General features: G+C 37.5%; 1 protein-coding gene across 3 annotated transcripts; it reads left to right on the forward strand.

Moving 5' to 3' along the window:
* Nucleotides 1-27,077, forward strand: MTMR6 (myotubularin related protein 6). 3 transcript variants are annotated; one of them, XM_015636949.2, is made up of 14 exons: nucleotides 1-104; nucleotides 3,975-4,091; nucleotides 5,997-6,159; nucleotides 7,071-7,228; nucleotides 7,940-8,068; nucleotides 9,117-9,251; nucleotides 10,375-10,507; nucleotides 15,002-15,111; nucleotides 16,212-16,337; nucleotides 17,556-17,605; nucleotides 18,395-18,595; nucleotides 19,149-19,283; nucleotides 19,357-19,483; nucleotides 21,306-27,077. In XM_015636949.2, exons 1-14 carry the CDS (start codon nucleotides 81-83, stop codon nucleotides 21,564-21,566), a joined length of 1,869 nt encoding a protein of 622 aa, XP_015492435.1. In that variant the 5' UTR covers nucleotides 1-80; the 3' UTR covers nucleotides 21,567-27,077. The 3 variants fall into 3 exon arrangements, with proteins under 3 accessions (XP_015492435.1, XP_015492445.1, XP_033371403.1); XM_015636959.2 differs by lacking the exon at nucleotides 16,212-16,337 and having other exon boundaries at nucleotides 21,306-21,768; XM_033515512.1 differs by lacking the exon at nucleotides 19,149-19,283 and having other exon boundaries at nucleotides 21,306-21,620.

Consider the following 27,077-nt stretch of genomic DNA (forward strand, 5'->3'; position numbering starts at 1 on the left):
GCGCAGCCGCAGCGGCCGCCGGCCCGGCTCTGTGGCGGCGGCTCGGGGCGGGAGGCGGCTGCGGCCGAGCCGGCACCGCCATGGAGCACATCCGCACCACCAAGGTACTCCCGGTGCTGCGGCACGGCACAGGGGCGGCAGGGGAGCTGCGGTAACTGTGGGGCCGGGAGGGCCCGCCCAGCCCGGGGCGTCCGCTGCGGGCGAGGGCGTTGTTGTTTTCCCTCCCTCCTGCTGTTTTGGGGCTGGTGCCTTCCCGTGAGCCGCTCTGGAGCGGCCCGTGCCGCTGGAAGGGATGGAGCGCTCTGGGAGTGCTGCTCCCGTGGGGGCCCGTGTCTGTAATAACGGGAAGGCGCTAAAACCCGTGCTGTAGGGGTTTTTGTGGTGGAGTGGGGAATAGGAGAAGCGAGCTGGAAGGGGATTGCAGTTGTTCTGTGTGCTCTGGATATGGTTCAGCTTTTTCTAGTTTTGGAGGCAAATCGGTTATGAAAACAACTGATTTGTTTTCTCCTTTTTGAAGACCGCAGTGCGTGTGTTAAACACGCAGGCCGTCAGTGCGTGTATAATGTGTTAGGCTATTAAAAAATATGCCAGCTAAGCTGTGGTTGACGTTTTGGACTTCTCTGACTTTTATTTCCTATTATTAGTGTGTTAGTCTTGTTTGCATGATGAAGGTGCAAAAGGAAGGTCTCGCTTCTTGTTGTGGCTAATTTTAAAGTAAGTTTTTAAGCCACAGCTTCTATAGAACTAAATTTTTACCAATACTTTTCTCAGCTTGCTCATCATCCCTGACAGCAAAGGTTGTGGAAAAGACTCCCCATCTGTTGGGTCCTGGAAATTGTGATTAATTCCTGAACCTGATAGTCTGACTTTAAAGTAGATTTATAGATATGTTTAGAAAAGGAGCATTCATAGTTCATGTCCAAGTAGCGGATTTATAACCAATAATTATATAAAGGAACAGACTTTTACATTTTTTTAGTAAGAGCTTATATAACGTTTATATAAATGTATATAGCTGCTTTCATTTTTCATATACATGTGTATATGTGAAACAGAAGGTCTCCGATGAAACTACCATTAGTGATACTTTATTAGTCTTGCACCAGGCTGAGAGATTGGAGATAAGGTTGCTTTATCAGCCAGTTTATTTACAAACATAGAACTCCTAGTTTGTAAGCTTAATGTTGTATTGTTACAGCAAGTAGCTGATTCCAAGATGAAAGCTGGACTGAAGCAAATGAGTCTTGGTGATTAGAGTATCTCTTTAAGTTTCAGATCTGAAATTGAGACTAGAAAGGCTGCAGGTTGCTGACCTCTTTGCATCTGCAGGTGATTCTATTTCTGCATTGTGTTTTTGGGGCCCTGTTGGGGAAAAAAATACTTTATGTAGCAATATAATTGAAGAGGCAAATGAGCTCTGAACACAATTTGTATAGATACAAGACTTTCTATTTGAAGTGATTATTTTTATTGTTTATACCAAAAAAATTATACATTCAAAAACATCAGTATCATGGTTAAGAATTAGTGTGATATTTCTTTTGTTACAACTTTGTTTCTCACGTTTTTTTAAAGCTGTTGGTTTATCGACTATCCAGACAGATTAAAATGTGTATAGGTGAGCATTACAGGTGTAGGAAGCAAGAAAAGTGCAACATGCACTGTGGGTCTTGAAGGTTGAGTTTGTGTGTGGGTTCAAGTTGGAGCTCATGCCAACGGTTCTGAGACATCCCTACTTTTTCTGATCTGACAGCCTTCCTGTTTCTTTCATTTTAGTTGAGTCATAGTGAAATAAACTTGACATAACAGTGCAGTCTTGCATAAATTAACTGCTGTGCAGGGCTTCTGTTATCCCCAGGTGAAGGTGATGGGATAGGTGTTATACCTCCTCCAACTTCAGTTTGCTGGGAATGTTGAAGTTAAAGTTTCCTTAGAACTGTTGGCGCAGCTACCTGAAATTGAGTGTAGCTTTTTGTGCAACTAAACTGTCCCAACAGATTTTATGTTGAAAAAGTGAGGTCAACAACAGAGTGTTTTATATTTAAGTATCATCAAATGACCAGACTCAGTTTATTAAATGCAGTGGTGAAATAAAGAATATGTGGTTTTACAATGAATCTTGATAGTATCCTTAAGAATATTTTAAAGCAAAAATGTGGTAGAAAAGACTAAAAATTCTTCAGTCGAAGCTGTTTGCATATTTGAAGTCAAATCTACATTAGTGAAAATACTGCTGGATATTGCCCCTGGAGATGGAAAGGTTTGCTTAGTTTGACTGCTAAATCAAATTAAACAACAAAAGAAAAAAGTGTTTTATAAGCTGAGTACCCATTTAAACTGGTTTGAGTCAAGTTTAAATGAATGTATCATCTATGGAGGCTGAATTAACTAACATTTCAGTTATCTTTAAGAAAAGTTTATGATTTTGCTTTCAGAATTCTTGAAGACTTTACCTAGGTAAGTGGAAATTGGAGCACTAATGCCTGTCCTCATCTAATGTAGAAATACAGCTTTGAGAAAAGCTGCCTTGTTACACAGAGGAGAAGGAAACCTCATGTGCCAGGATTTTGTGGGTTGTGTTGCAGGAGCAGTTTCTGTGCACTTCTCAATTGGCCTGGGAGGTGCAGTGCCTGGTACCTGAGCAATTATTGCTGCAGATCTGCCCAGTATGAATTCTGTGTTTTGACTGTGGTATATTCACCTATGCTGCTCTATACCTGAGGACTTGGTGGTTTCAGCATAATGTATTTTGATGTACTCATGGATGTAGTTTCTATTTTTTTTTGTTTTCTAAGCTGCAATCTAGAATATTATCATAGTGCTGGCTCCTAGTATATATTTGCATTTCTTTCATTCTGTTTTGTATTCATTCAGTTGCTTTTTAACTTTTAAAAGCAAAATTAAGTCTTTCTAGATCATAAGAAATACCTGATTTTTTTTTTCTGTTTTGTATGTGCTTTTAGTAGGTAAATACATCTGAACACACGAATTAAAATGGCTTAACATCAGCCCAGTAGATATGGGCTCTCCTTGTCACCTCCTCTGGGTGTTGGTCTTGCTGGTGTGGAAGTTTTTGGAGTCCTGCCATGCATTTAGTGGTAGCACAGACCTTTAACTTGGCATTAATGAGACAGTGCTGCCAAGAAATAGAGGAATGCGTGGAGATAAGCCATTTGCCACACTCCTTTCCTGTTCTTGCACACAAAGAATCGTGTAATGCTTGTTTCAAATAGAGCACTATGTGGAGCCCAGAGGTAGGAGGAGCAGATAAAATACAGGCTATCAAAAAATAGTTTTTCTTTTGAAATATTTTCCATAGGTTTGAGATAACAATGTTGATAGAATACCAGAAGTTGTTGTTGGCACTTGCAAGGCTCAGCCTAAATGATCTGCTTCAAATGCCAGCAGAGTCCTTGAATTTCTAGGAGTTTTTTGTAATTTTTAGTATAATGCTTGCATTTCATTAAAAATGTATTTTAACTATGAGGCAAGGTTATAATAATAAAGATTTTTGAGGTTGGGGAATTTACAAAAGGCAGTACATAGCTAAAATGGAAGTCAGGAGAGCAGAATCTTTATGGCTTTGAGTGTGCAGGCATCCAATAAAGCATGTTGCTGAGATCAGCTGTTAATGCAGTGCTGGCATTTCGATACCAGGAAATTGTTAGTGTGCGTTTGCTGTTTCTTGGGGAAGCAGCCCACGAGCTTAGTAATTAATAATTCTTACTTCTAAAAAAAGAGAAACTAAAAAAAAGCTCAATACTTTTGTATTGAAACAGGATATTTGAATTAGTTGGTCTTAAAGCTTGTGACCACTCTAGTTTGGCCTGAATAGCCTTGTGTGTGCTGTGCTATGTTTCCTACCATTTTCAAAATTATTGCACAAACTGCCAAAACCTTTTTTAAGTTAAAATTTAAATTTCTGCAGAAATTCAAAATTAAGTTTTATTCCCCCCTCCCCTTTTTTGTTACAGGTGGAGCAGGTGAAATTACTGGACAGGTTCAGCACGAGCAATAAGTCACTGACGGGAACTCTGTACCTTACAGCAACTCATCTGTTATTCATAGATTCAAACCAGAGAGAGACGTGGGTAAGGATAATGAATGCTTATGGCTCAAAGGCATGGGTTCACCAGATGCATTTCTTCTTCCTGATCTAAGGTTGAATTTGTTTAGTAAAATGTTCTTAGCTGTTCTTTCTACTCTTGTTCTTCATGGTATTAAGTTAATAATTCACAGGTTATGCTCTTGCGTGACACTGCTACAGTTGAAATCAGGTCATGTTGAAGATTTTGACTTCTTCAAGCTGCTGTAATTTCTTCTGTAGCCTTCGCTTGTATTTCTGAATGCATGTGTGGTGGTTTTCTTTAAATAACTGACTTGCACCATAATTCTGAGGCAGGAGTGGGTGACTGATACGTAGGTTAAGCGTCAGGTTAAGAATTTCAGAGTTAACTTGTAATTAGATTCTGTCTAGGTTAAACGAGATAAAAACTGTAAGATCTCAGATTTGGGGAATATTGAAGATAACATGCACCTTTTTAGAGCAGTAGGCAGCAGTTTCCTCACAAAGTATTCATCTCTGAAATAAAAGGTTTCAGATGGGGCTGCAGCTTCTTGTTGACCAGTACCGGTGTTGTGCAGTTGAAGTTGGCTAGTACAGTATTTCCCATCAATTTTTATGCTCAGTGCCCTGGTGGCACACATATGGACATCAAGCTGTGGCTCCCACTGGAGCCCAGCCACCTGACTTGAGTTAGTGCCTTAAGTCTTCTGTCCTCCAGGATGAAATGTCATCTCCCTGGCTGTTTTGGTTTTTTTTTTTTTTTTTTTTTTCCCTGTAGGTGTATTTTCCTTGATTACCCTTAATCCTGTATCCTGGTTATCTGACTAATGGTACTTTCAAGAAAATTAATTTTTTCTATTATTTGTTCTTGTATACAGTGTACAACTTCGCACAAACCAAACTGTTACCATTTCATACAAAATGGGTTTTTGGGGAGAACATGATTCATTAGCATTACTTGCTTGCATCTCCCTATGCACTACATTAAAAGGTTTCATTTTGGGGAAATTGAACCTGTACTCTCAAGTACTGCATTTCTGATGATAATGCAAGTACTAAGTATAATTATCATAATGTCTCCAAGATAGTCTCTTTGTAAATGCATATTTGGCAGCATAGTTTTCAGATGCCTGTCAAATTCTGATCAATGTTTAAGAGGATTTGATTGCTTCAGTGAGGTAATTGAAGCTCTATCAAGAACATCTTGTACAGTTGAGGTAATGTATCTGTGCCTTTCTTCTCACAGCTGAACAACTGCTATTTTCTATGTATTTACCTAAATCTTGTGTAGATTTGCCACAGAGATAAATCTGTGGAGGGCTTTTGTATGTCCATTGCTGTGACAGTGCTGCTAAAGTGGTCATAAACATTTAGCTGAGAAGCTGTCGTGTTTATCTAGTACAGTAGGTAATATAGGAGATGTTTTCCTTTATCTCCTGTTCCATCTGTACCTGTTAAATGCTGGAATGCTGAAATCTTCATGATCTTCTGTATCTTACATATGTTGAACTATTTTCCCTTACTTCCTTTATTTTGTCTGAAAATTCTGAAATTTGTTTTTGTAGATCCTTAAAAAATATAGATATCCTGTCTGAACACAGCCTAATGAGATATAAGTCTGTCAGTTAACAAAGTTAAAAGAAGACTGAACAACTACAGTTGTATAGTTTTACATCTCAGTTTAGTGTTTAGAAGGACACTTCAAAATGACAGAAAAGAATAACTAAAGTTTTATGCATTTTACTGTCCTGATCAAAATGGAATTCTTGGATTTCTGCATCTAAATGTATCTTTTTATAACTGACTGACAAAATTAATCAAAATCCATATTCAGTATTGCTTAGTGTGTTGTCTTATATCTGCTGATTTAAATAGTATGCTGTTCTTATTTTTCCTCAGCATGCTTACTCTGAGTTTTTGTATGTCACAGATACTACATCATCATATTGCTGCAGTTGAAAAACTTCCTTTGACTACTTCTGGCTGCCCCCTTGTCATCCAGTGCAAGAACTTCAGGATAGTTCACTTTGTTGTACCTAGAGAGAGAGATTGTCATGACATTTATAATTCTTTGCTTCAGCTCTCCAGAACAGGTAATACTGGTAGCTGAAAAAGACTTTGCAGTATATGTGTGGATAACAGGCTGGGGTATGTGTGTGTGTAAACTATTTATCTCTTTTTTTAAACACACATTATGTAAAGTCTCACATGGGTTTGGTATATAAATAGTTTTTTTGATTAAATATTAATCTGCATAAAACTTCAGAAGTTGTGTTGTCTGGCTTTTATATGTCACAGATGTTCCTTAACAGAATGAGAGATGCCTTTACGGTTTTTTTGCATTTCTAGTGTTGTTCCTGAAATTGTGAATATCAATGTGTATATTCTCTCTTAATTGTGTGTTCTGTAGATTAAAAACCCACTAAGAAAATCAGTTGTTACTAATTTCATGCAGTTTCAAAAATAAAGCTGAAATTTCGATACTAAAATAACATTACCAATTCAGGTTAAGAAGAGATTTCTGTCAGTATGGTCTTTTTCATTTTCTGCTTTGTGTTTAGAACAGTGCAAAATGTCATCTGTCATAAATAAATAGCATACTAGGAAAACAAAGTTTTTGAAAGCCTTGCTTTTTTAAAGAAAACTTTAGAACTTCTGTTTTTTTAAGGTCAGTAGATGTAAATTTCAGTTCTTGCCTCCCAAAATAGTTTGTTCTTTCAGATGCTATGAAGTGTCCTAACAATTCTGCCTTTTGCCTTAAGTTTGTCAGTCTTCATTTTGTGACCCTTATGGCTTTAGAAATGTCTCTTCTGAAATAAGTCAAGCCCACTCAGGAAAACTTCCATAACCTACTTCTGCCTAAGTATCTGTAATTGTGTCAGTTAACTGTAGAATAGTTGCAGAATAGATATTTCAAGCATGCCAAGTATCTAATATTTTGTCTTGCTTCTGTGAATCTTGAAGCCTGAGACTTTCTCTCCATTTCATATTCTTTACCTTTTAGCAAAATATGAAGAACTCTATGCCTTTTCTTATAATCCAAAACAAAATGAATCTGAGCAAGTCAAAGGTTGGCAGCTTATTGATCTAGCAGAAGAATATAAGAGAATGGGAGTGCCAAATGATTACTGGCAGTTGTCTGATGCAAACCGTGATTACAAGGTAAGTGTTGTAATGGAGACACGCTCTGCTCTGCATGTGTTTCTGATGAGGCCTATAGAAAACAGCTTAATGCTACAAAATCACTTGGGTTTCAATATAAGCAGAAACTTGGAGGTAGAGAGAGTTAACTCCTTAATCAGTGTGCAATCTCACAGCTTCCTAATTGAAGTTTTTCCCAAGGCCTCATTGAGAAAGCGTGTGTGCACAGATGTGTGGGTTCTTTGGGATTGTTTGGAGAGATGCTTACCTGTGTGAAACCCAGTGCCAGTGATTCTGGTGCTCTGCAGCTTTGTGATGTCTCTCTTAACTGAGCAGGATTCTACTTTAGCACTTTGCAGTGCTGGTTGTGGTGGTGTGGCTGATTCTGAGATTAGATTTCATCTTCCTTTGTAGTCTGCAAGTATTAAAAATGAGGGAAATGAATTCAGTATTTTATTTGAAACACATTCTTAGCATTTCTGCTGCAGAGTTGCACTCTTGAGAGTGAATGCTGGTATGGTGATGCTTGTCGGTATACCTAGGATACCAGTTTGTACTACTTTCATCCATGGCTTGTCTCCTTTGAGTTGTTTATATTTGTGTAAAGAAACATGGTAGTGTATATCTTTTGTGTCTTAATTCACCTTACATCTTTCAAATTGAATATGATAAAACTAGGTTAGGCTTTGTGTCTTGCCTATAAAATCTTTTCTCTTTATCTGTGTCTTTCAGATTTGTGAAACCTATCCTAGAGAACTTTATGTTCCCAGAACTGCAAGCAAGCCCATAATTGTTGGTAGCTCCAAGTTCAGAAGCAAAGGAAGATTCCCAGTGTTGTCATATTATCATAAAAATAAAGAGGTATAGTGTCACTTCCCTTTACTGTAAATGTACTGGAAAGTATTTCTCAACACTTGGCAGTAGTTCAAGGGTTGGTGAGGAGGTTCAAGTACAGTGACTTGTACGGCAAGGGTGTGACTCAGGATAACCCTGAATACAGCTGACAGGAGTGGTGCCTAACAGGATGTGGAGTAAGCCTAGCCAGTTTAAAAGAAATCCTTAAGTAATCAGTTGATAATAAGTTGCATTTACTAAAGCTTTCAGAGACTAACATTAAGGTAACTGAGGATAGCTTTTTCTTAAGGGATCTGTCTTCCTTGATATATCAGGTATATAATCTGTTAAGTCAAAATGGTAGGAAAAAAAACCCAAACAGATGAACCAATAAAATAATACAATTGGTTCTTCAAGGAGTTACTAGCATGGTAAAAAAATTCTGCAGGGTAGGAAATAAGATTTTGCAGAGGGTAGTATATAAAGCAGCACATCCCTGTCTCAGCTGTGGAAGGAGGAGTACTGTCATCTTGCAGAGTTAAAGAATTTGTCTGATGAATGTGAAGCTACAGGATGGATTTGAATGTAATTACATTATTAATTGAATATTGGAAGATGTTCCTGATACCTTCTGAAATACAACGTATCATTGAAAATTACAGTACAAAAATTGCATTAGATGATAACAAATTGCACTTGCAATAGTAAAATCATGCCTGCATTTGTAAAACCACACGTAATTCGTTCCATATTAAAGGGGTAACTTGCTTTCCTAAAGTGTAATTTTTCCAGCCTGTACTTTTGTGAATGTTTATGTCAGTTATGTAAACTGATACCTTGTTCATGAGGATGAACCTGAAAATTGTTTCAATGAATCTTTAGATTTAAGTTGTAGGTACTGTGTTTCAGAGTTGCAAAGGGATGTGCTTAAAAAGTTGGTACACCTGAACTTTATTCAGTTTGCTGGTGCTATCTGCTGAATGAAACATTTTGTTTCAGTGTCTAGAGGTTTTGCAAAGCACTTCAAGTACAGATATTAAACTGATGCTGATTTGTTCTTTGTTGTCTGTGGTAGGCTGCAATTTGCAGATGCAGTCAACCTCTCTCAGGTTTCAGTGCCAGGTGCCTGGAAGATGAGCACATGTTGCAAGCCATCAGTAAAGCAAATCCTTCAAATCGCTACATGTACGTCATGGATACCCGGCCTAAGGTAGGTACTTCAGGTGCTACAGACAAGCCTCTCCTCCTGAACATTGGAGTGCAGGGATAGAATGTAATTCTGAAAAATTTCGAGCCAAGAATGAGTCCATCATGAGCAAAAATGTTTTAAAGATAAGGTTGAGCCTCTCTATTCAGGTATTTAATTACTTGCTTTCTTAAAGAAGTTGAACCTCTCTCAGTACTCAGCTGGAATTCACTGAATATGCTGCTGAATTTTGAGAGGGGCATTTAAAAATATACTTAAATCATAGTAAGGAAGTGAACATTTGAGTGGGATCCAGATAATTTTAACTGTTTGAAATGAAATTCATGAAATGGTGAGCTGTGATGGGGTTTGTTTTGCAGTGGGAGAAAGTACTATGTTTTGTGTAAAGGATGTCTACAATCTGTCTCAGAAAGGAGGAAGTGGAGGAAATTCTGTTCTGGCATTTTGAAGTCATTGTATAATGGCTTGAGTTAGAAGAAGTCTTATCTCCAGCCTCTCTGATGAGGTTGTTCAGAGCTCTATCCAGTCTGGCTTTGAACACTTCCAGGATCCACAACTTCTCTGGGCAGTGTTTTCCAGTGCCTCACCATCATACTTCATTACTAATTAAATTGAATTCTATTATTTTATGAAGTTGAATTGTGTTATAGCCTGTGTTACAATGTGTGGCTAGTTCTCACTCATTTGACCTATCTTCATTTCAACTAGTATTAATTTCACTCAAGTGTCTGAACACAGGAGCTGAAAATGTATAGGTCTTACTCTTTCCTTTGTAGGTGAGATGTTTGTAGCGTCTTTACTCAGAAATGTTTGGGCACAAGTAAAGACTTATTAGTTAGGAATATGGAGAAAAGAACAGGAATAACTAAATGCATTATTCAGATATGTCAGCTCTAAATACAGACTACTTCATTTTTTTAGTATGTATATACTGTCCTTTTCTTACATTCAGTACATTCAGTGCATTCAAGCTGATTTGCCACAAACTATTTTAGAATCTGTTTATGCTGTGTGCTCTTGTGTTTTTTTCCCAATGTATTCAATTGAAATTGCTTGACTTTTGTTTCTTAATTTGATATTTTTATTCCAATAAGATTTTTCAGTATTTTTATTTTCCTCTTTTAAGCTTAATGCAATGGCTAACAGAGCTGCTGGGAAGGGCTATGAGAATGAAGACAACTACTCAAACATTAGGTTCCAGTTTGTTGGCATTGAAAATATTCATGTAATGAGATCTAGCTTGCAAAAACTCCTGGAAGGTATGTTTTAACTGTACTAAAATAGTGTATTCGAAAACAAAGTGAGTGTTTTTCTGAAGTCTTAAATCATAGGTTACATAAACTGCATTGACACTTCTATAGTTTATTCCAGGTCTGTGTTTAGTACCAGTTTGATGTGCTCTGTGGTAATAAGTTACCTTAAACCTCCACCTTCAAACTGTAAACCCAACTGAATGGAGTTATTTTGAAGAAAATTCAATGACTCATATGTCTTTAGTGAGCTCTGTTAATATGTCAGTGAAAAAGACTGCTGTGTTTTCCAAAAATTTGAGCTCTCTGACTTGGTGAGCCACTTGTGTAGTTGTTGGTGTTTGTAGACAAGGGGGCGGGGGAAATGTGAGCCGCTTCACCATACCACTGCCTGCCTCCTGGTGGTGAAAATGGAGAGGCAGAAGTGTGTTCATAATTCTGTTCATATTTTATTTAGGTAGAGAGCTAAGAGAAAATTTAAGATATTTTGTGGATTCTGCCATTAGAGTATGGTGGCAGAAGTGAGGCTTCCAGAGCTGACAGACAATACATGTGTAAGTGCTTGGCTTCTGGAATTATGAAAGTATTTCCAGAGACAGAGGTTTACACTTGTATGGAAGCCTGTTTTGATGAAGACATGCTGTTACATTGATCAAGAAATCTTAGAGACTAGTGGTGTAGTCTTCATTTTCATTGATCCTGGACGTGCTGCTAACCTATTTTTCAGGGGCTGTGCACAGAATACTGCTGAGCTTTGATAATGTGGATCTTTCGGGTTATTCCTGCACGTGTTTTTCCTAAAGGAAAGATGAGAATCATGATCCTGAGCTTGAGTTTTTAGATTTGTCATAATCTCCCTTTCTCTTACTAATACATTCAGTTCTAGAAAACTAGCTAATAAAACTTGATAGTTTTAAGAGACCTGCTCCTGTGTAATAATGTGTGATACAGAAGTGTGTCCATCACAGTTCAGACAGACTTCATTTTTTTTTCCACTTGAATTGGCATCCCACCAGCAATATGTACTAAATACATGTCTGTAACTTTTTTTGAGGATGGAATATGTTTTAGTTTTCCCTTGTATGGAGAATTGGTTTCTTTAAACACTATTGAATAAAATCATGAGCAAACTCTATTGCTTGTTTTCCACGTAAGCTTTTGGTAAATGAACAAAGTTGTTTTACCTCTGCTCACTCTGTATGATTCACTACAGTTTTGCCTAATGTCACTTTAGAAGTAGGAGCATCTTCAGGGGTAGGCAGGATCCTTAAAATTTAGGGATGTGTGCAATAATTTACTATTCAGCCCCTTGTAGAAATTTGCCAACAGTGGGATGATCAGGAAGAAAATGCCATGAAAATGGTTCATAACTTAAAATGAGGAAAATGCCATTTAGCTTCTGTGTACTCACTTGCCCTGAATGTGCTGAACTGAATGTTCTCAAATCAGAGCGTGATACCAATGACACTGTTTGTTCAAGCACCACTGTAACTGGGACTGCCCTCAGTTGTTTGGGATTTTTATAACAAACCACTGTTATTCATTGTTTGGTGTGTGTTCTGTTCCTTGGCTCTGGGTCTGTCTGCCTGATTTCCTTCAGAATCTAAAGATTCCACTGGAAAGCTGAATATGACACAAAGTCCTTCCCAACATCCTTTTGTAAAGGGTCTACACCATGGAGCATGTTACAGGGATTTACAGTGTATTTTTTGTTTTGGATTCATCTGTTAGTTCGATATCTTGCATGCAGTGGTTCAAAACTTCTCTAACATAGTTTTATTCAGTGTTAACACAATGACTGTTGATCAGCAGACTACAACACTCACGGGAGAAACTTTACATAGACTAAATTTGTAGTTCTGACATTAAATTCAAAGTTCAGTTTTTATATATTTAAATTACAATACTGCATAACAGGACTGAACTCTGATAAGCAAAAGGGTTTTGGGAATGTCAAGAGGTAACATTTCTGCAGAAAAAGTTTGGGGAAAAGGCTCAAAAGATGTTGCAATTTGTTGCATATATTTTGATGGTGGAAGTATGTTAACTGAGGGATTTTGGTGAATTATGTAGAGTTTTCTGTAAAGGGCAAGGGATTATCTAGGTTTTTTTTATTTGTTACAAAAACAAAAAACAACCCTGCCTACAACCTGCTGGTTGCTTGTTGCTTCACTCTGCAGGTGTAGTCACCTTCTGAACTGCCTGAGGCTTTGCTAGTAGCATGAGTAAGGACAGTCAAGCAAGGGAACATTGAAGTTTTGGGGCTCATGTGCACATAGGGCTTGTGTTTCTTAATGGTGGGATCCATATAGGCAGAACTATCTTGAATCCTATTTATTGGGAAGTAGCTGAACTAATTTAGTAGTACTATAAATGGTAACATTAATCGTCTTTGACCTTTTAAAAGACCATAAGGAACTGGAAAATAACTTTTATTTTCAGCATGTTAGAGTTGGAACAGTATCAATGCAGTTGATTTGATCACCAACTAGTATAAGATGTCTGTGTTAATTCACAGAAATGGAAAGTAACTCTTGGGGCTTAACGTATGTGTTCCTATCTCTGCCTTCATTTATAAAAATAGAGAAATCTAGCTAGAAAGGGGAAATACTAGTGGTGAAATATTTCTGCCAAGCTGAAAATTGTGATCAGAAGCAGATTTTTGACAGCAGTATCAGGGTGAAAACAAACTGAGGGCTGGAAGCCTGTTTATTTTCTAGCTGAAAAGCTTGTGCTTTCAATCAGAAGTTACAGAATGTGTAGGTGTGAAGAGTACCTTTAGACATGTCTTTGTCTCTCCAGTTCCTTCTCTGCAGATGTTTGAATTTCCAGATACTTCACTATTTTCAGTTTCTTTCCTTTACCATAGAGTGGTGGATGGGTTTGTGTATTTTTGTGATCAAGTGTATGGAACCACTGGTAGAGAGAATAACTTGATTCTTCCAGGTAGCTCACACTCTCATCTGATTCCTTCCACGTGCCAGATCTCTTAGAAGCAGAGCTCTTGCCTAATGATGCCAGAGGACATCATCATCATCCCCATAAGACAGGGGAAAGCTAGCTTGCTTTTACTTCTTTTACTGATATTTACAGACTAACCTTTAAAAGTAGGTCTTCTGTCCTGGGGTTTCTTGATGCTCTGTTACCTCATTGTGCTGTGGTTTGCTAGGTAGTTTTGTAGATGATGGAGATCTGTGGGTTTTAGAAGAGGTGCTGCAGTACTTACTTGGAAGCCTGTCATTCTTCTGGTGTTCAGCAGCACCTGGCATTATGAATCTTCCTGAGCAGTGGGGCGTGGACCAAAACTTGTTTGACTGAAAACTGAGAAACATCTAGTACAGATACAGGAAAGCTCTTGGAGGCAGTGATTGGAGTTTGTAGCCCTCATTACATCAGGGGATTTGAATATGAAGCTGCATCACAGAATGATTTGGTGAATTTTGTTCTCTATTTTTGCTGCTGACTCATTTCCTTCCATGGCCAGGAATAAAGATGATTTTGCAGCTGTTGTATCCCTACTGCTGACTTTGATCTGCAGAACCTTTTTATTTTCATCTGGGGCCCAATGCTTTAGAATCATAAAATCATTTAGGTTGAAAAAGACTTTTAAGATCATCAAGTCTTGCTGTTAAGTTAATGGAAAGTAGGCTTCCACTGTGGAAGAGGAAGGTTCTTTTAGAATTACACATAGCTGAAATTACATTAGTCAGCAGATTTTTTTTTTTTTTTTTAGTTGCCAGAAGTTTGTCATATTTGGACAGTAATGTAACTGTTTGAGTTACTATTCAAAATTGTATGAGGTTTTCTGTCCAACATGTGAATTGATTCTGTGTGAGAATCTTTCAATCTACCTCTGTACCTCTTGCTGCTGCATTGCAAGGCATCTTTCCTTTGAGTTCTTCCTTGCTCTCTGAATTGACATTTTTTTAACAGGATCCACTTATATTAGGGAAGAATGATAGAGATCAGTCAGAAATGTAGTGTCTCAAGTGTGAAGGTAGACAAAATTTTAGTGGATGTCATTCATCCCTGTGTTCTTGTACTGCACTTACTTGATTCTCTTGAGCAGGGTGGAGGTGACAAAAGTCATGCAGTGTGACTACTCTGAGCTGTGTGTATTGTCTGGATGCAGCTACTTCCCTACTACTAGTACTAATTAGGTATTTCCAATGAGTCTTTGGTATTTGCATTGCCTTCCTTAGAAGGAGCAAGGCTTCTCGATGGGGATAACCAGTATATTTACGTGAAATGTTATTTTGTCAAAAAGACACAAAGATCTTACTCTTGCCACTCATGGTTATATAGTTCAACAGACTTGAATTTTGACTGGAGAACATTTTGTTGTATCCATCCCATAACCCTTTGATTAGAAATCTCTCAGGAAACCCCACTCAACTTAGAACACAGGGGATTAGATACACCATGCAATCACTCTGCGTTTTACATTGCAGGGTGTAGGTAGCTACAACTGCTTAAGGCTTTTGAACTCTTGGTTTCTTTCAGTCAGTGGCACAAGGGGTTTGTCTGTCAATGACTTTTTGTCTGGTCTGGAGAATTCTGGATGGCTGCGTCACATCAAAGCTGTATTGGATGCTGCGGTCTTCCTAGCCAAGGTAACTTGCATGCTGTGTCTTTATTTGAATAAAGTTGACTTCCTACCAGAAAAATTATGCTTAATATTATGTAATGTGTAAAATTCTTCAACTGATCTTTTTGGAGATAGGTGTTTAGTATATATATATCAGTACAGCTAATATGCTGGTTAAAGCATTATGTGTTTCTTTATGATTGGAGATATTAAACGCTCCAGCCAATGTTCTGGGATTTTATAGATGCTGTTTGGTCATCTCATTGGGAGGCAAAAGGATTCTTATGCTTCCTGGTTCTCTAGGTATTTTTGAAAAGTGTAACCAGTTTGGTGGTGGATGGAACAAACTATTATTTAGTGTATTCTAGAAAACAGAACTGGGGCAGTAATTGTAAAGCAGCCAAGATGGCTATGCTGACTTCATTTGGCAAGGAAGTAGGATTCTGTGAATAATTCAGAGGAACAATTGCCTTTGCCAAGTACTTAGGAAGCCAAGGGCTTGATCTGATGGTAGTGGGTAAAGAAAAACTTGGATCCTTGTTTTTGCTAGGTGAAATTACAATTATATAATAATTGTAAATATAATAAATATAATAAATTATAGGGGTTATCTCAGTTAAAAGTGGATGTTTGTCCTAAAGATGACCCTCAAAAATGTCTGAGCCAACAGGAGCCAATTTCTCATCTGAAGTTAATAAGCATTTCCTAGCCTTTACTTTTATGTAGCATAATGATGAACAAGTGGTATCTTTAATGTGTTGATGTGGTTTGTTGGTTTTTTTTAAATCTGTACTCAGTAATGTGTAATCTAGTTATTGTTAGTTTTTCTTGTAAATTTAGTTTTCTTAGGGGGAGAGAGAGAACTGAGAGCCCCTGTAGAGGTTAGTTTATGCAAAGGTGGTAGTGGAATTTCTTTTCTTTTCAAGGAGTTTTCTATATTTCCATGGAGACAAGTTCCTACTTTCTGATACTATTAAATCTTTTCCTCATAGTAAACATTTTTCTAGCTTTGTTAAATAAGATGGCCTATGCTATGAGTTGGAAATAAATTCAGGTTCTTTATTTACTAGCTTTTGACTTATGTCTAGAAGAGAGCATTGATTAAGTAATAACTGTGTTTTGCAGGCAATAGCAGTTGAGAGTGCAAGTGTATTGGTGCACTGTTCAGATGGCTGGGATAGGACTTCCCAAGTTTGTTCCCTTGGAGCTCTCTTGCTAGATTCCTATTACAGAACAATCAAAGGATTCATGGTAAGCAGACTGTTGCAGTGTTTAGTTGTTCCTTGGTAAAGAAAGGGTGTAAAATGTTTGAGTGTGAAAGGGAGAAAACATCTTTTTTCTTTTTTTTTGTAGTTAAAAGTGTAAAATGAGATTTGCAGTATCTTGATAAGTATTCCATATAGAAATACTTTGCTACTTGAAAAAAAAAATTAAAATCTAAAAAACTGAAATACAAATAGCAGATCGCTTTGGTCACCCTGCAAAAATGTTATAATGATTGCCTTTCACATCCAAACGGGTCCCTTATCTGTGGCATAGAAGGATTCCAAAGTGCTTATGTGAAGTAGCACACATGCTAGATTACAGAAGCTCTGTGCTGCTGTAAAACAACATTTTTGTCTGTCTCCAAAACATTTTTAAAATCTAAAAATTGCAATTCCCCCAATGATAGAGACTTAAAGATATCTAAGCAATCTAAATTTCTTCATCTTTTTATATAGAGAGAAGAATTTCAGTACAATTATTCCAAATTTTAGACTGGGAAAATCAAAAATGTTCTGCAATGACAAGTCAAGGTGTTATGAGAACTCCTCAAGGATAGTACATAAAACTGGTTCAGTGTATTGTTTAGAACTAACTGCCACAAATATTACAAGCACTGAAAGTGAAGTTGAGGAAGAATTGGAAGAGGATTAATCTGTTGTGAATAGTTAGAATGTGTGTAGTAATCTTTAGGGAAGTAATTTAATCTTTTTGGGTTTTGAGTAATCCTTGCTTTCAGTTGAATTTCTGTGAAGGTCCTGTGCTCTTTTTGGTGCTTGATAGTGTGACCGAAGTGATAAAACAATGTTGATATGAACAAACTTACTGATATAAATGTTGGAAAGAATATTTTATGTGCTTTTATGTAAACTATGATAGCAGTCGTGCAGTACTAACATTTTTCTTATTCTTTGCCACAGAAAGTTAATAATCTACTAGTGAAGTCATGCAACATTTTTCTTAAAATTATAAGTTACCTGATTAGCAAGTTGCTTAACTTTTTTTACTGGATTTTTACAAATGTATTTTGACAATCTTGTGAAAAACTTCCAAGAAAATAAAGAAACTACAAAGTGATAAATAGTTCTTTCTACTGTAACTTATTGGACTCCGATTTAAAGTATATTGATAAGCTGTGGGATTAATACTTGTAGGTGTAAGATTGAATAATATTTTACATGAGATTTTGGGTTTTTTGCCCTCTAGGTCTTGATAGAGAAAGACTGGATCTCCTTTGGACACAAGTTCTCTGACAGGTAGTTCACTCCTCTGATATAGTAGAGTATATACAGCAAACTGAGCTAAGTATTCTTAAACAAAAGACAGCTTGTAGATGTTGCCTTTCTAGCCACTCTGCACCAGTTCAGCAGTGAGTAAGCTGTTCTCAGTAGAGAAGGCACTTCTCTTGCTGTCTGCAGTGTATTGCAGTTTATTCATATACCTACTGGATAATTGATTTATATTGCAGATGTAAATTTTTAGTGCTACTGGTGCTTTGCTTGCTGAGGTTGAGGTCTGCACCAATGTACAGACAGGGCAAAACCAATCTAAAACTACAACCCAGCTATTTAGGCAATATGAAACACACAGTTTTGGTATCTTTAAAGATAAGTTTGCATTTATGTTTGCTTTGATGATTAAGTCACGCCTACCTTATATGTTAAGAGTTCTGGTTTTTCCCTTGATCTGCCTGTCATCAGCAATGACAATAGCCTTGCTGCTATTTACTTCTTATTAATTTGCTTTTAGCTGGTATACTCTGCATGTTGACTGTGACATTATTAGACACAAAGGAACTTAACTGTCTTATGTTGCTATTTTGTACTTAGTATAGATGTGTGATTACTTATAAGTTAGAAAAACAGGTTAAATATAGACTTATTTCTATTCAGAAATTGCCCCAGTTCTTGAACTTAGCTGCTCAATTTCCAAATCAAAGTTAGTGTCAAATGAAGGTGCTGTCATCTAAAAACAATTGCAGCTAAGACTTTTTTGATTACTTCTAACTTAAACCAGTTTCAGTCTGTTTGTGTAATCTTTTTCAGATGTTGTCAGTTGGATGGTGATCCAAAAGAGATCTCGCCAGTGTTCACCCAGTTTTTAGAAAGTGTGTGGAATTTGACTGAGCAGTTTCCACAAGCCTTTGAGTACAATGAAGCTTTCCTCCTTCAAATCCATGAACATGTCCATTCATGCCAGTTTGGTAACTTCCTTGGAAATTGTCAAAAAGAACGAGAAGAGCTAAAGTAAGCAGGCATACTGTAATGTGTCTTTTGTTTATTCTGAAAGACTAAGAATTTCTGTGAATCTTCTTCATTTTAGACTCTGAGTAGAAGGATTGGTAGTACTGAAACCTAGGTTGAACTGCATCAGGGAACAGTAGTGCTTCTTGTGTTTTTGCACGCTGAAGACAGTCTTTCTAATTCTGGTAGAAAATCACATCTTCCTTTTCATAGGGAAAGTTAAGGTTTTCCTGCTCATCTGGTTTGGTTTTTTTTTTGGCTTTTTTCCCCTCTAAAATAGGTAAGCTTAAGTTTGGAAGTATCATGTCATATCCTCTCCCAATCTCTTCTTTGGTAACATTAAAATTCTTGCCTGCTCATGACTACTCATTTAGAAGTATTACTAGGATATGTTCAATGCATTTAGGTGGAAAACTGTGAAGGTTTTATCAGTTCCTCTTGCACTGTATTTTAAAAGTACTTATTTAAACTAGGGAAAACTTGTATACCATAAGCAGTATCTTCTGCTTGTTTGCTTGCAGTCAGTGTGTTGACCTCTATCTCTTTTTGCTTTAAGACTAAAAGAGAAGACCTATTCCTTGTGGCCGTTCCTTTTGGCTGAACAGAAGAAATATCAGAATCCCCTATATAATCCAGACTTTTCTCCAGAACTAACTCTTTTGGAGCCTAATACAGTATCATTCAATTTTAAGTAAGTTTAAATAAGAGCATCTTTTCTTCAGCTCTGTCATTATCTTGCATAGTTAAAACCCTGTTTTGTGCAGGTTTTGGAGAAATATGTATCATCAGTTTGATCGAAGTATGCATCCCAGGCAATCTATGCTCAACCTTATCATGAATACAAGTGAGCAAAATAAACAACTGGAGGAAGACATTAAAGAACTGGAAGCTGTAAGTATTACAAAATAAGTGTGTGTACTTGTGACCTGTTCTTCAGATTGTAGTTGTTACAGTGAGACTTTTTACATGAGAGTCACTGCTGTATGGCCTAGCACATACTCTGTGTAAGGGTGACTTGGACTTTCACTGCTTGCTTCTATGATGAGTGCTCAAAGGCACTATTTATTCTGCTTTATTAATGAGCTCTGTTATGTCAAAGTGCTGCTATCAAAGCCTTACTGAAGGTAATTTTCACAGAAACTTAACCTACATTAGACTGTCTTGGATAGTAAGGTATCCATGTACCTACGGCTGTGTTGCGAAACTAAAGAGACTGAAAATGTTGTATTTCTATTATAGCTACTAAAATGGAAGCAGTAAGTATTGTCCTTCTTTTAACTTTGTATGCAGGTGCATGCTGTTGTAAGTCTTCATAATTATGGATCATGTATATTGTAATGTTTTTATGAAGACAGGGCTTAATCCAGAGATCAGATGTCTATAATTGATTTCTAGGTGCTGCAGTAAAGAGTCAGGAAAGGCTGATTGATACTTCTGTTAGTCAGTTAAGGTGCTGAAACTTCAGAATACTGGCTTTTGAGGAATGCAGATGTCTTCTGATTATCAGTTTTAATACTTGTGTGTGGACAGAAATGGTGAAACAACTCCTGCATATTATGTTGGGGAGGAGGCAGGGAAGCACAGCTTTTCTAGGAGGAAAGATTTTATTAGACTGATCCTACTGTAAAGTAGTGAATGCAGGTCACTTAATCTAATACTATTTCAAATCTTAGTTTTATATTTTAAAATATTTGTACAATTGAAGCAGCAAGGTGAAGAAAACTCAAAAAGTAACCTAAAGAATAAGCAAGAGGGAAAGTGAAGTCTCAGCTTTGAATTTTCCAGAACCTCATTCCAAGATCTTAACTTCACCAGAGCCTACATTTCTCCCTTGAGTGATGATGAGATGTAGTTGTTTGAAATCCTGATATAGATCCTGATAAAGCTGATGCCAAGAGACACCAGTCTTCCGGTTTTAGTCTCAAATCTAATAAAATACAAACACATCAACAGACAAATCAGTTAACTAGTGCAACCTCCCAGTTACTGTGTGATTTTGAATTAAAAATAAAAAGAAAACAAGCAAACAACCCAAACCATGTAACTGAAAAATCCCTTAATCCTAATCTTTCCTGTTCTCTTGCTCATGGTGGCAGGAGACATCCTTTTCTCCTTTCCTGTTTTTTAGTTGACATTTTTTTGAGTATTTATGCATTTGAACAAACTGTATTGGCATTTGTTAGATCTAAAGGAAAAGTCTTTCAGAAGGTTTTTAGGAAGGATAGATGGGCTTTAGACATCAAACTGCTTCGTCATTAAGAGTCTCATGGTCTTTAGGAGACTGCAAGATCCCTGCTTGCTACAGTACCAAGGCCTGTCTTCCTCTGCTTCTACTCCAGAAAGTATTTCCATCTTGATTGCAACCAAAAGAGGGGCAAGCCTGGAAGAACCTCTCCTCCTCTAGGGACATTGATAGTCATTCTTTGTCTTCTGCCCTTCTGCAGATTTTAATCAAACAGTGCTTATAGCATCTGCTGTAAACTGTGGGGGAGAATGTCGTAAGGAATGGCTTAATGTTTAACAATACTGTTATGTACCATTACATATGTATGTTATGTGTATTGTTATGTACTCTTATGTAAGCTAGGGTATGTAACAGAGTTCTGCAGACGCTGAGTTGGCCGGCAGAAGAAGGGGATACATTTCCTTTAAAAGCACAATATCATCAGTAAAGAGTCATACCCGCTGTTAGTAAGTGTTCTTTGTATTTCAGAAAATAAAGCAGAAAAACGGGCAATCAGATGTGGTCCTTGTGAAGAAGCAGGAGCAGACAGCTCATCCTGCCCCCGTGGCAGTGAAGTCCCCTCCGTGCTTCCAGAAGGAGCAGCCGCCGATGCCAGTGAATGACGCCGTGCGAACCATAGAGGGCGGCAACACAGCGGACAATCGCTACAGCGAACTCGTGTCCGAGTTCTCCAAAGCCGAGCCTGCCGTTGTCAGCTTGGAGTACGGAGTGGCCAGGATGACCTGCTAACTGACATCTGGCACTGTGTTCTTCTAGACTGATTCAATGGAGAGATGGGTCATTTTTAGGATGGGTCTGTGCTGCATGGCCAGAACACGATTTGTATATCAGCAAGTTTTGTTAATGTAGACTAGAACAGCATGCTAGTTGTCAAGTGTTTGCTGTTCTTTTAAGGGGGGGAAAAAAGATGTAGTTGTCTTTTTGAAAGAAATAGGGGCATTTGGTAAGTAGTGACTGAAAATCAAGAATGTTATATCTTTGGACTTAGGTCAGTTTGCACTAAAATGATTTAAATTGTAATATTACTTTATTCAGTATAGGAAACCACAGGTGGTCTTTCACAAATTGATTTTGTTTGGACAAGAAAACTTGAACTTTCTATTTTAGGAACTGAAGCTACGTGTATATATCTCATATGAATACATATTCCCTTGCTTAGTGTCACCCAGAACTAACTTTCAGTGCATTAAGTGCCATGGAAAAATATGACATATTTCAAATCATAAATAGTTGGCCTTAAACCTATCAGATCAATGATTTTGTCCTTTACTACTGCAGTCTACCTGGCTCTGTTTACATTGTATTTGCTCAAATTTTTATATCCTTTAAACAGGACTGAATATAAAGAATGAAGCATGCCTAAGCTGGCGCAGCCTTTCAGCAAATAGCTAAATGAATGTTAACTTATCACTAGAGACTGGTTTTTTTTTTCTTCCATTTGTTCTGTTGTTTAAAATACAATAGATTGACCTGATTTTCCTCTCTGGCAGCTCAGTAGATTCAGCATCATTAAAGCTGCAGGTTGTCTGACCTTAAGTTTTGATTTGTGGCAAGGAATTTAAGTATAAAATAAGACATGTCACATAAGAAAACAAAACTAGCCAATAACTGAATTATCAGATTCTTTCAGATTGTTTACTGTGTGTTGTGCAGTTGTTCAAGGTGCTAGAATGCAAGCAAAACTTTTGGAAATGTAGCCTGCTGGCATTGTTCCCAATTTAAAAAAAAAAAAGTCACATGTCTGAAGCTCACGAGAAACTAAGTGCTTCGTGAATGTTTAATTAGAAGAAAACTTTGGTTATTCATGAAAACCCTTCTCATCTTGTAAAAATTTGTCCAGCCCCTGCATATTTAAATTAATTTTAGTATCCAGAGATTTTTATGTATTTGGAGACAGGACAAAAACTTCTAGCAGGATGCAGTAGAGATCATGGAAAATAAGAAAAAAGGGGGAAACTTACAGTTTGTGTGCTTAACTATGTATCTGTTTATTCTGGTAAGGGAGAAGGTTTTTCTCAAGTTTGTCTCATGATAGATTTTCTGAGCAGATAGAGAATAAGAAAGAAAAATGTTGGTGCCCAGTTCTTAAATAGAGGTATGAATTGCAACTTTAGTTATTAAGATCACTAATTATGTTAGATTAATGCTACTGACCTTTTATTTCTTGATTTAAATAATTTTTGGTTTCAAATGAAAACAATTTCATCTCATCCTAATCCCTGAAGTGTGTTTTGTCACAACTATTGGTGTGCACAATTTGACATAATTTGGCAGCGTTTCCCTCTGCACCATATTGAATCCAGGACTCTTAGCAAGGCCACTATAGGTCAAGATCAAGGTGCACTTGTGGAGCTGTCTGGGAGAATCCAATTGTGATTCTTGTATTTGGCTATTAATTCACCCATTTCACTAACTTGATTTTTGAAACATAAGCATTTTTATTTTCAAAGATGTAAGCACAATGTCATATTTAAAATACATTATACTTAAAACACGTTTAGATTGTCTCCCCTACAGGTTTTGATAGTTTCATGTTTGCACAAGTGGTGCCTTACAGGGTTGCAAGAGGTTTTTGTGCCTTGTTATTCATTGTCTCCCCTTCTGTATGGACTTTATTCTGTGGTTTTCCTTTGTAAAAACATCTTGTATATTAAGCTTGTATTGTATCATAGTAGTGAAACAAACTTAGTGCTGACAATATAGGTAAGTTTTAACAATTTGTATTTGTTTTAATATTTAGCTGCTCTGGTGTGCCATGTACACTTTTCCTATTTATTGTTTAGAGTTTATAGACTCAAAAGATTATACTAAGCGTTTTTGCAAATATTGTTGTATGTTGTTTTTACTTTAACAGCCATCTGAGTGCCCCTGTATACAAGGCTTTTGGAGAGAAGATCTGTTCCCTTTCAGTACTGTTACACAGAGTTTATTTCAGTCTTCAGGTCCTTTTTATTGGCAGAGTTCACTTCTTAGGGAAAGGAACTGGAATATGTTTTTATTTGAAATCGAGGTAGGCATGTATTAGGTTACTTTTAAAGTGCCATAAAACTGCTAAGGCACTGAGCTTGTTTCTTGATCAAAAAATACAATACTTCTGGACCTGAATTAAATATTTTACTCCAGTTAATATGTGCATAGAGTTTTATAAGGCTGTTTTGTACATCAACCACCTTGTAAGGTTCAGGTAGCTCTGCCAGCTCAACCCCCAGGGTCACCAGTGAGGAAAGGTCCTGCAGAGAGGCATCTGTCTCTTCTCATTTGCTGTTTAGGCCTAAGCCAAAAGTACCTAAAGCACGTGGAACCTGTGGTGAAGTGAATAGACAGTAGTCAAGCGAGCTCCAACAGAAAGCTTGGCAGGATGGCCAACATTCAGCACAGTGGGGCTGTTCTGTGTCCTTCAAGAAGGATTTAGAAGAAAAAATCAAGCAAATTGACTTAAAAAATTGTGACAGAAACCTAGGAAACAAAGAATTTTAATTATTATTTCAGTGGATGAGCTTTTCTTCATCATGGATATGCTACTCCAAAAGCAGTTCCATACTGAAAGATGCCTCATACAGATCAAAATAATGTGCAGAATTCTCAGTCTGTGACATTAGTTTGTGGTTGGTATGCTTACCAGTTGATTTGGAATATAATGTCCCAGACAGAAAGTTGGTACATTTGATTCTGCTCTGTAGGTTGCTAGACTTTGGCACCTGTCAGTTCTGTGCTTCATCCTAAGGATGTCTCCTTAGGTGAACTTTTTGGGTTTCTACGCTCTGTGTTGTGCTGGATCTTTTTTTGTTTTAGTGAACCAAGCTTATAGTCTCACCTGAGAAAACTGATTTCACTTTTGTATTCCAGGCAATTTAAAACATTTATTTCCTTAGTACCAAAAGAGTTAGGCTTATTTTTTGAGAGGCTTGCTAGTGTCATAAGGTATTCTTCAATACAATTTTAAGTATCCAACTGTTCTGTTTTGTAGGGCGACTGCCAAATCAACAGACTAAGAAATTAATTAGGCAACACTGAACTGAGCCTGTGCATTTTCTACACATGTCCAATTACTAGTGACCTAAATCTAGGGCAGAAGCCTGAAGTCTGGAGAGTCCTTTTAGAGAACTGGAACAGCAGTTCTTCCAGAAAACAGCACACCCCTATGTGGAACAAATGCCATAATAGAATGGTTTTGCAGAGGAAAAGCTAGCACAAATCAGGCTGTGGCAGTTTGATGTGTCTCTGCCTCAGGGTAAGCACAGTGGAGAATGCCTTGCTGGGAAAGGTGATCTTCCTCTTTAGTGGCTGTTTTCCTGAGGCCTTTGGATAAAGTAACACATCAGTGAATCTCTGAGAACTTTCTCCTCCATTCTGGTAAACTGAGCACAAAACTGCCTGCATGGTTGGGCTGAAGTGGGGCTGGGGTAGCTTGGCTTAACTACTGTCTTAAGGAAGTGATATAAATAATATAAGGAAACATGATGTTAAAATAGCACAGGGCACATGCTGTCAACATCTGTTCTTTAGAGTGCTGCGCTGTTCTGGAGCAAATGTGACTGGCATGAGGGCCTCTCGTAAGCATGATTGCTTTCTAGTTAGTTTAAAGATAATCTGATTTCAAACTAGATCATCTCCCCACAGTGGTATTTATAGATCTTTAGGTCAGAACCTAAAGGTTGCTCTTAGAAGTCCTGTTTATTTGATAATAGTTTTAAACCTGTGGCTGATCATAGGCTAAGTGTACTGGTTGTGAAACCTATATTAACCTTTAGGATTAGATCTTTAGATTTAAGTCTGCTTGGACTTGCTTTCACCATTTACGCCACACCTTCCTCCTAGCGTTGCTTATTGTGGTGCTTGACGTCCGTCAGATGTAACGGGCTTCTTAATGCTCTGGATGTTTCAATAACCTGAGAGTACCGTGGCTTTCTTCCACTGCTCTGAAGACTCACATCAGCCTTAGTGAGCAGTGTGAGTGGACTCATGCTTGATCTAGCTAGCTTGACCTGCCTCCATGTTAAGTAACACTGAAAATCAGCACGGCATCATCATTCAGTGGTGCAGCTTCTGTACGCACAATAGGCTTAAGGAAAGGGATGTAGTCAGGGACCTGTGTCACAGCATGTAGCAAGGAACAGGACACTGCAGGGATATGACTCATAAAGTAGAAGCAGTACTGTGGTTTTGATGTCCAGCAGCAACTCAGGGACTTGAGTGGAAGGTCAGAGGCATGCTGCTTCTGAGATTAGTTTCCAGGTCCCAGAGAATTCAGCGACCTGGTCTGTTAAACACTTACTGTTGAGCAGTTCTGTACTGGCATCAAGGAGCAGAAAAGATATATGGATCTGTGTTTCTTAATCTACTGGCTTCATGTAATAAATGTCCTGATGGTGATGTTGAAATTGGAGCACAATATCTTGTTTATTCTTGTTTGAATTTTAACTCTTGACGTCAGTTGCATACTGTTTATAACTAAGTGGGATTATAGTTTTGGCACACACTGTTTTCCATGTCAATGACAAGCACATACATATCTTGTGCTTTGTATCTCTGCATATATTTCTGGTGAGTGCTTTTCTTGCAAGCAGGCAACCTTGGTGAAGTCCCATGATGCTGCTCCACCAAGCATTCCTCATTACCTAGGGTTACAGATTGCTTTCCTTGCTCTGTCTTACTATTGCTCTTCAGCCTTACGGTTTGTCTTTACGGCTGTCTGTTGACAATGTCCCTTGACAAGCATCTTGCCAAGAAAATGGGTTTAGCATTTTTCTGTCTCTCAGGGATTTTTACCCCTGAACTAGTGAACTTAAAAAACAGTGCTTGCTCTCCCCTTTGGGGCTTCCGAGTGCCTGTTGACTTCCACAGTTGGTTTGGTTACGCATTTTAAATTCAGTCATGGCTATTTAAAATAAGGAAATTAAAAACTTAGTCAAATACTAGATATGGTGAAGGGAAAGAAAATTTTTCATTGTAAAATATCTGGAAAGACTGGCTGTTTCACTAACATTTATTGCTCTATGTAATGTGCTTTCTGTAAAAGTCATCTATCTGTGTGCTGGGATCATGCTTGATGTATATTTCTGAAGAAACTTTAGCAAATGGAATTTTGTAACAAGTATTTTATTTGTATGTGTTTTCAAAATCCATAAGGCTTAAAATAAAAGTGATCTTAATATTGCCAATCTAACTGGACATTAAATATTAAAAATAACATATATCAGCATTTATAATAACTGTGTGAACATTAAAATTTTAATTTTA

This window comes from Parus major, chromosome 1 (genome assembly GCF_001522545.3).
Source record: "Parus major isolate Abel chromosome 1, Parus_major1.1, whole genome shotgun sequence".
Lineage (NCBI taxonomy): Eukaryota > Metazoa > Chordata > Aves > Passeriformes > Paridae > Parus > Parus major.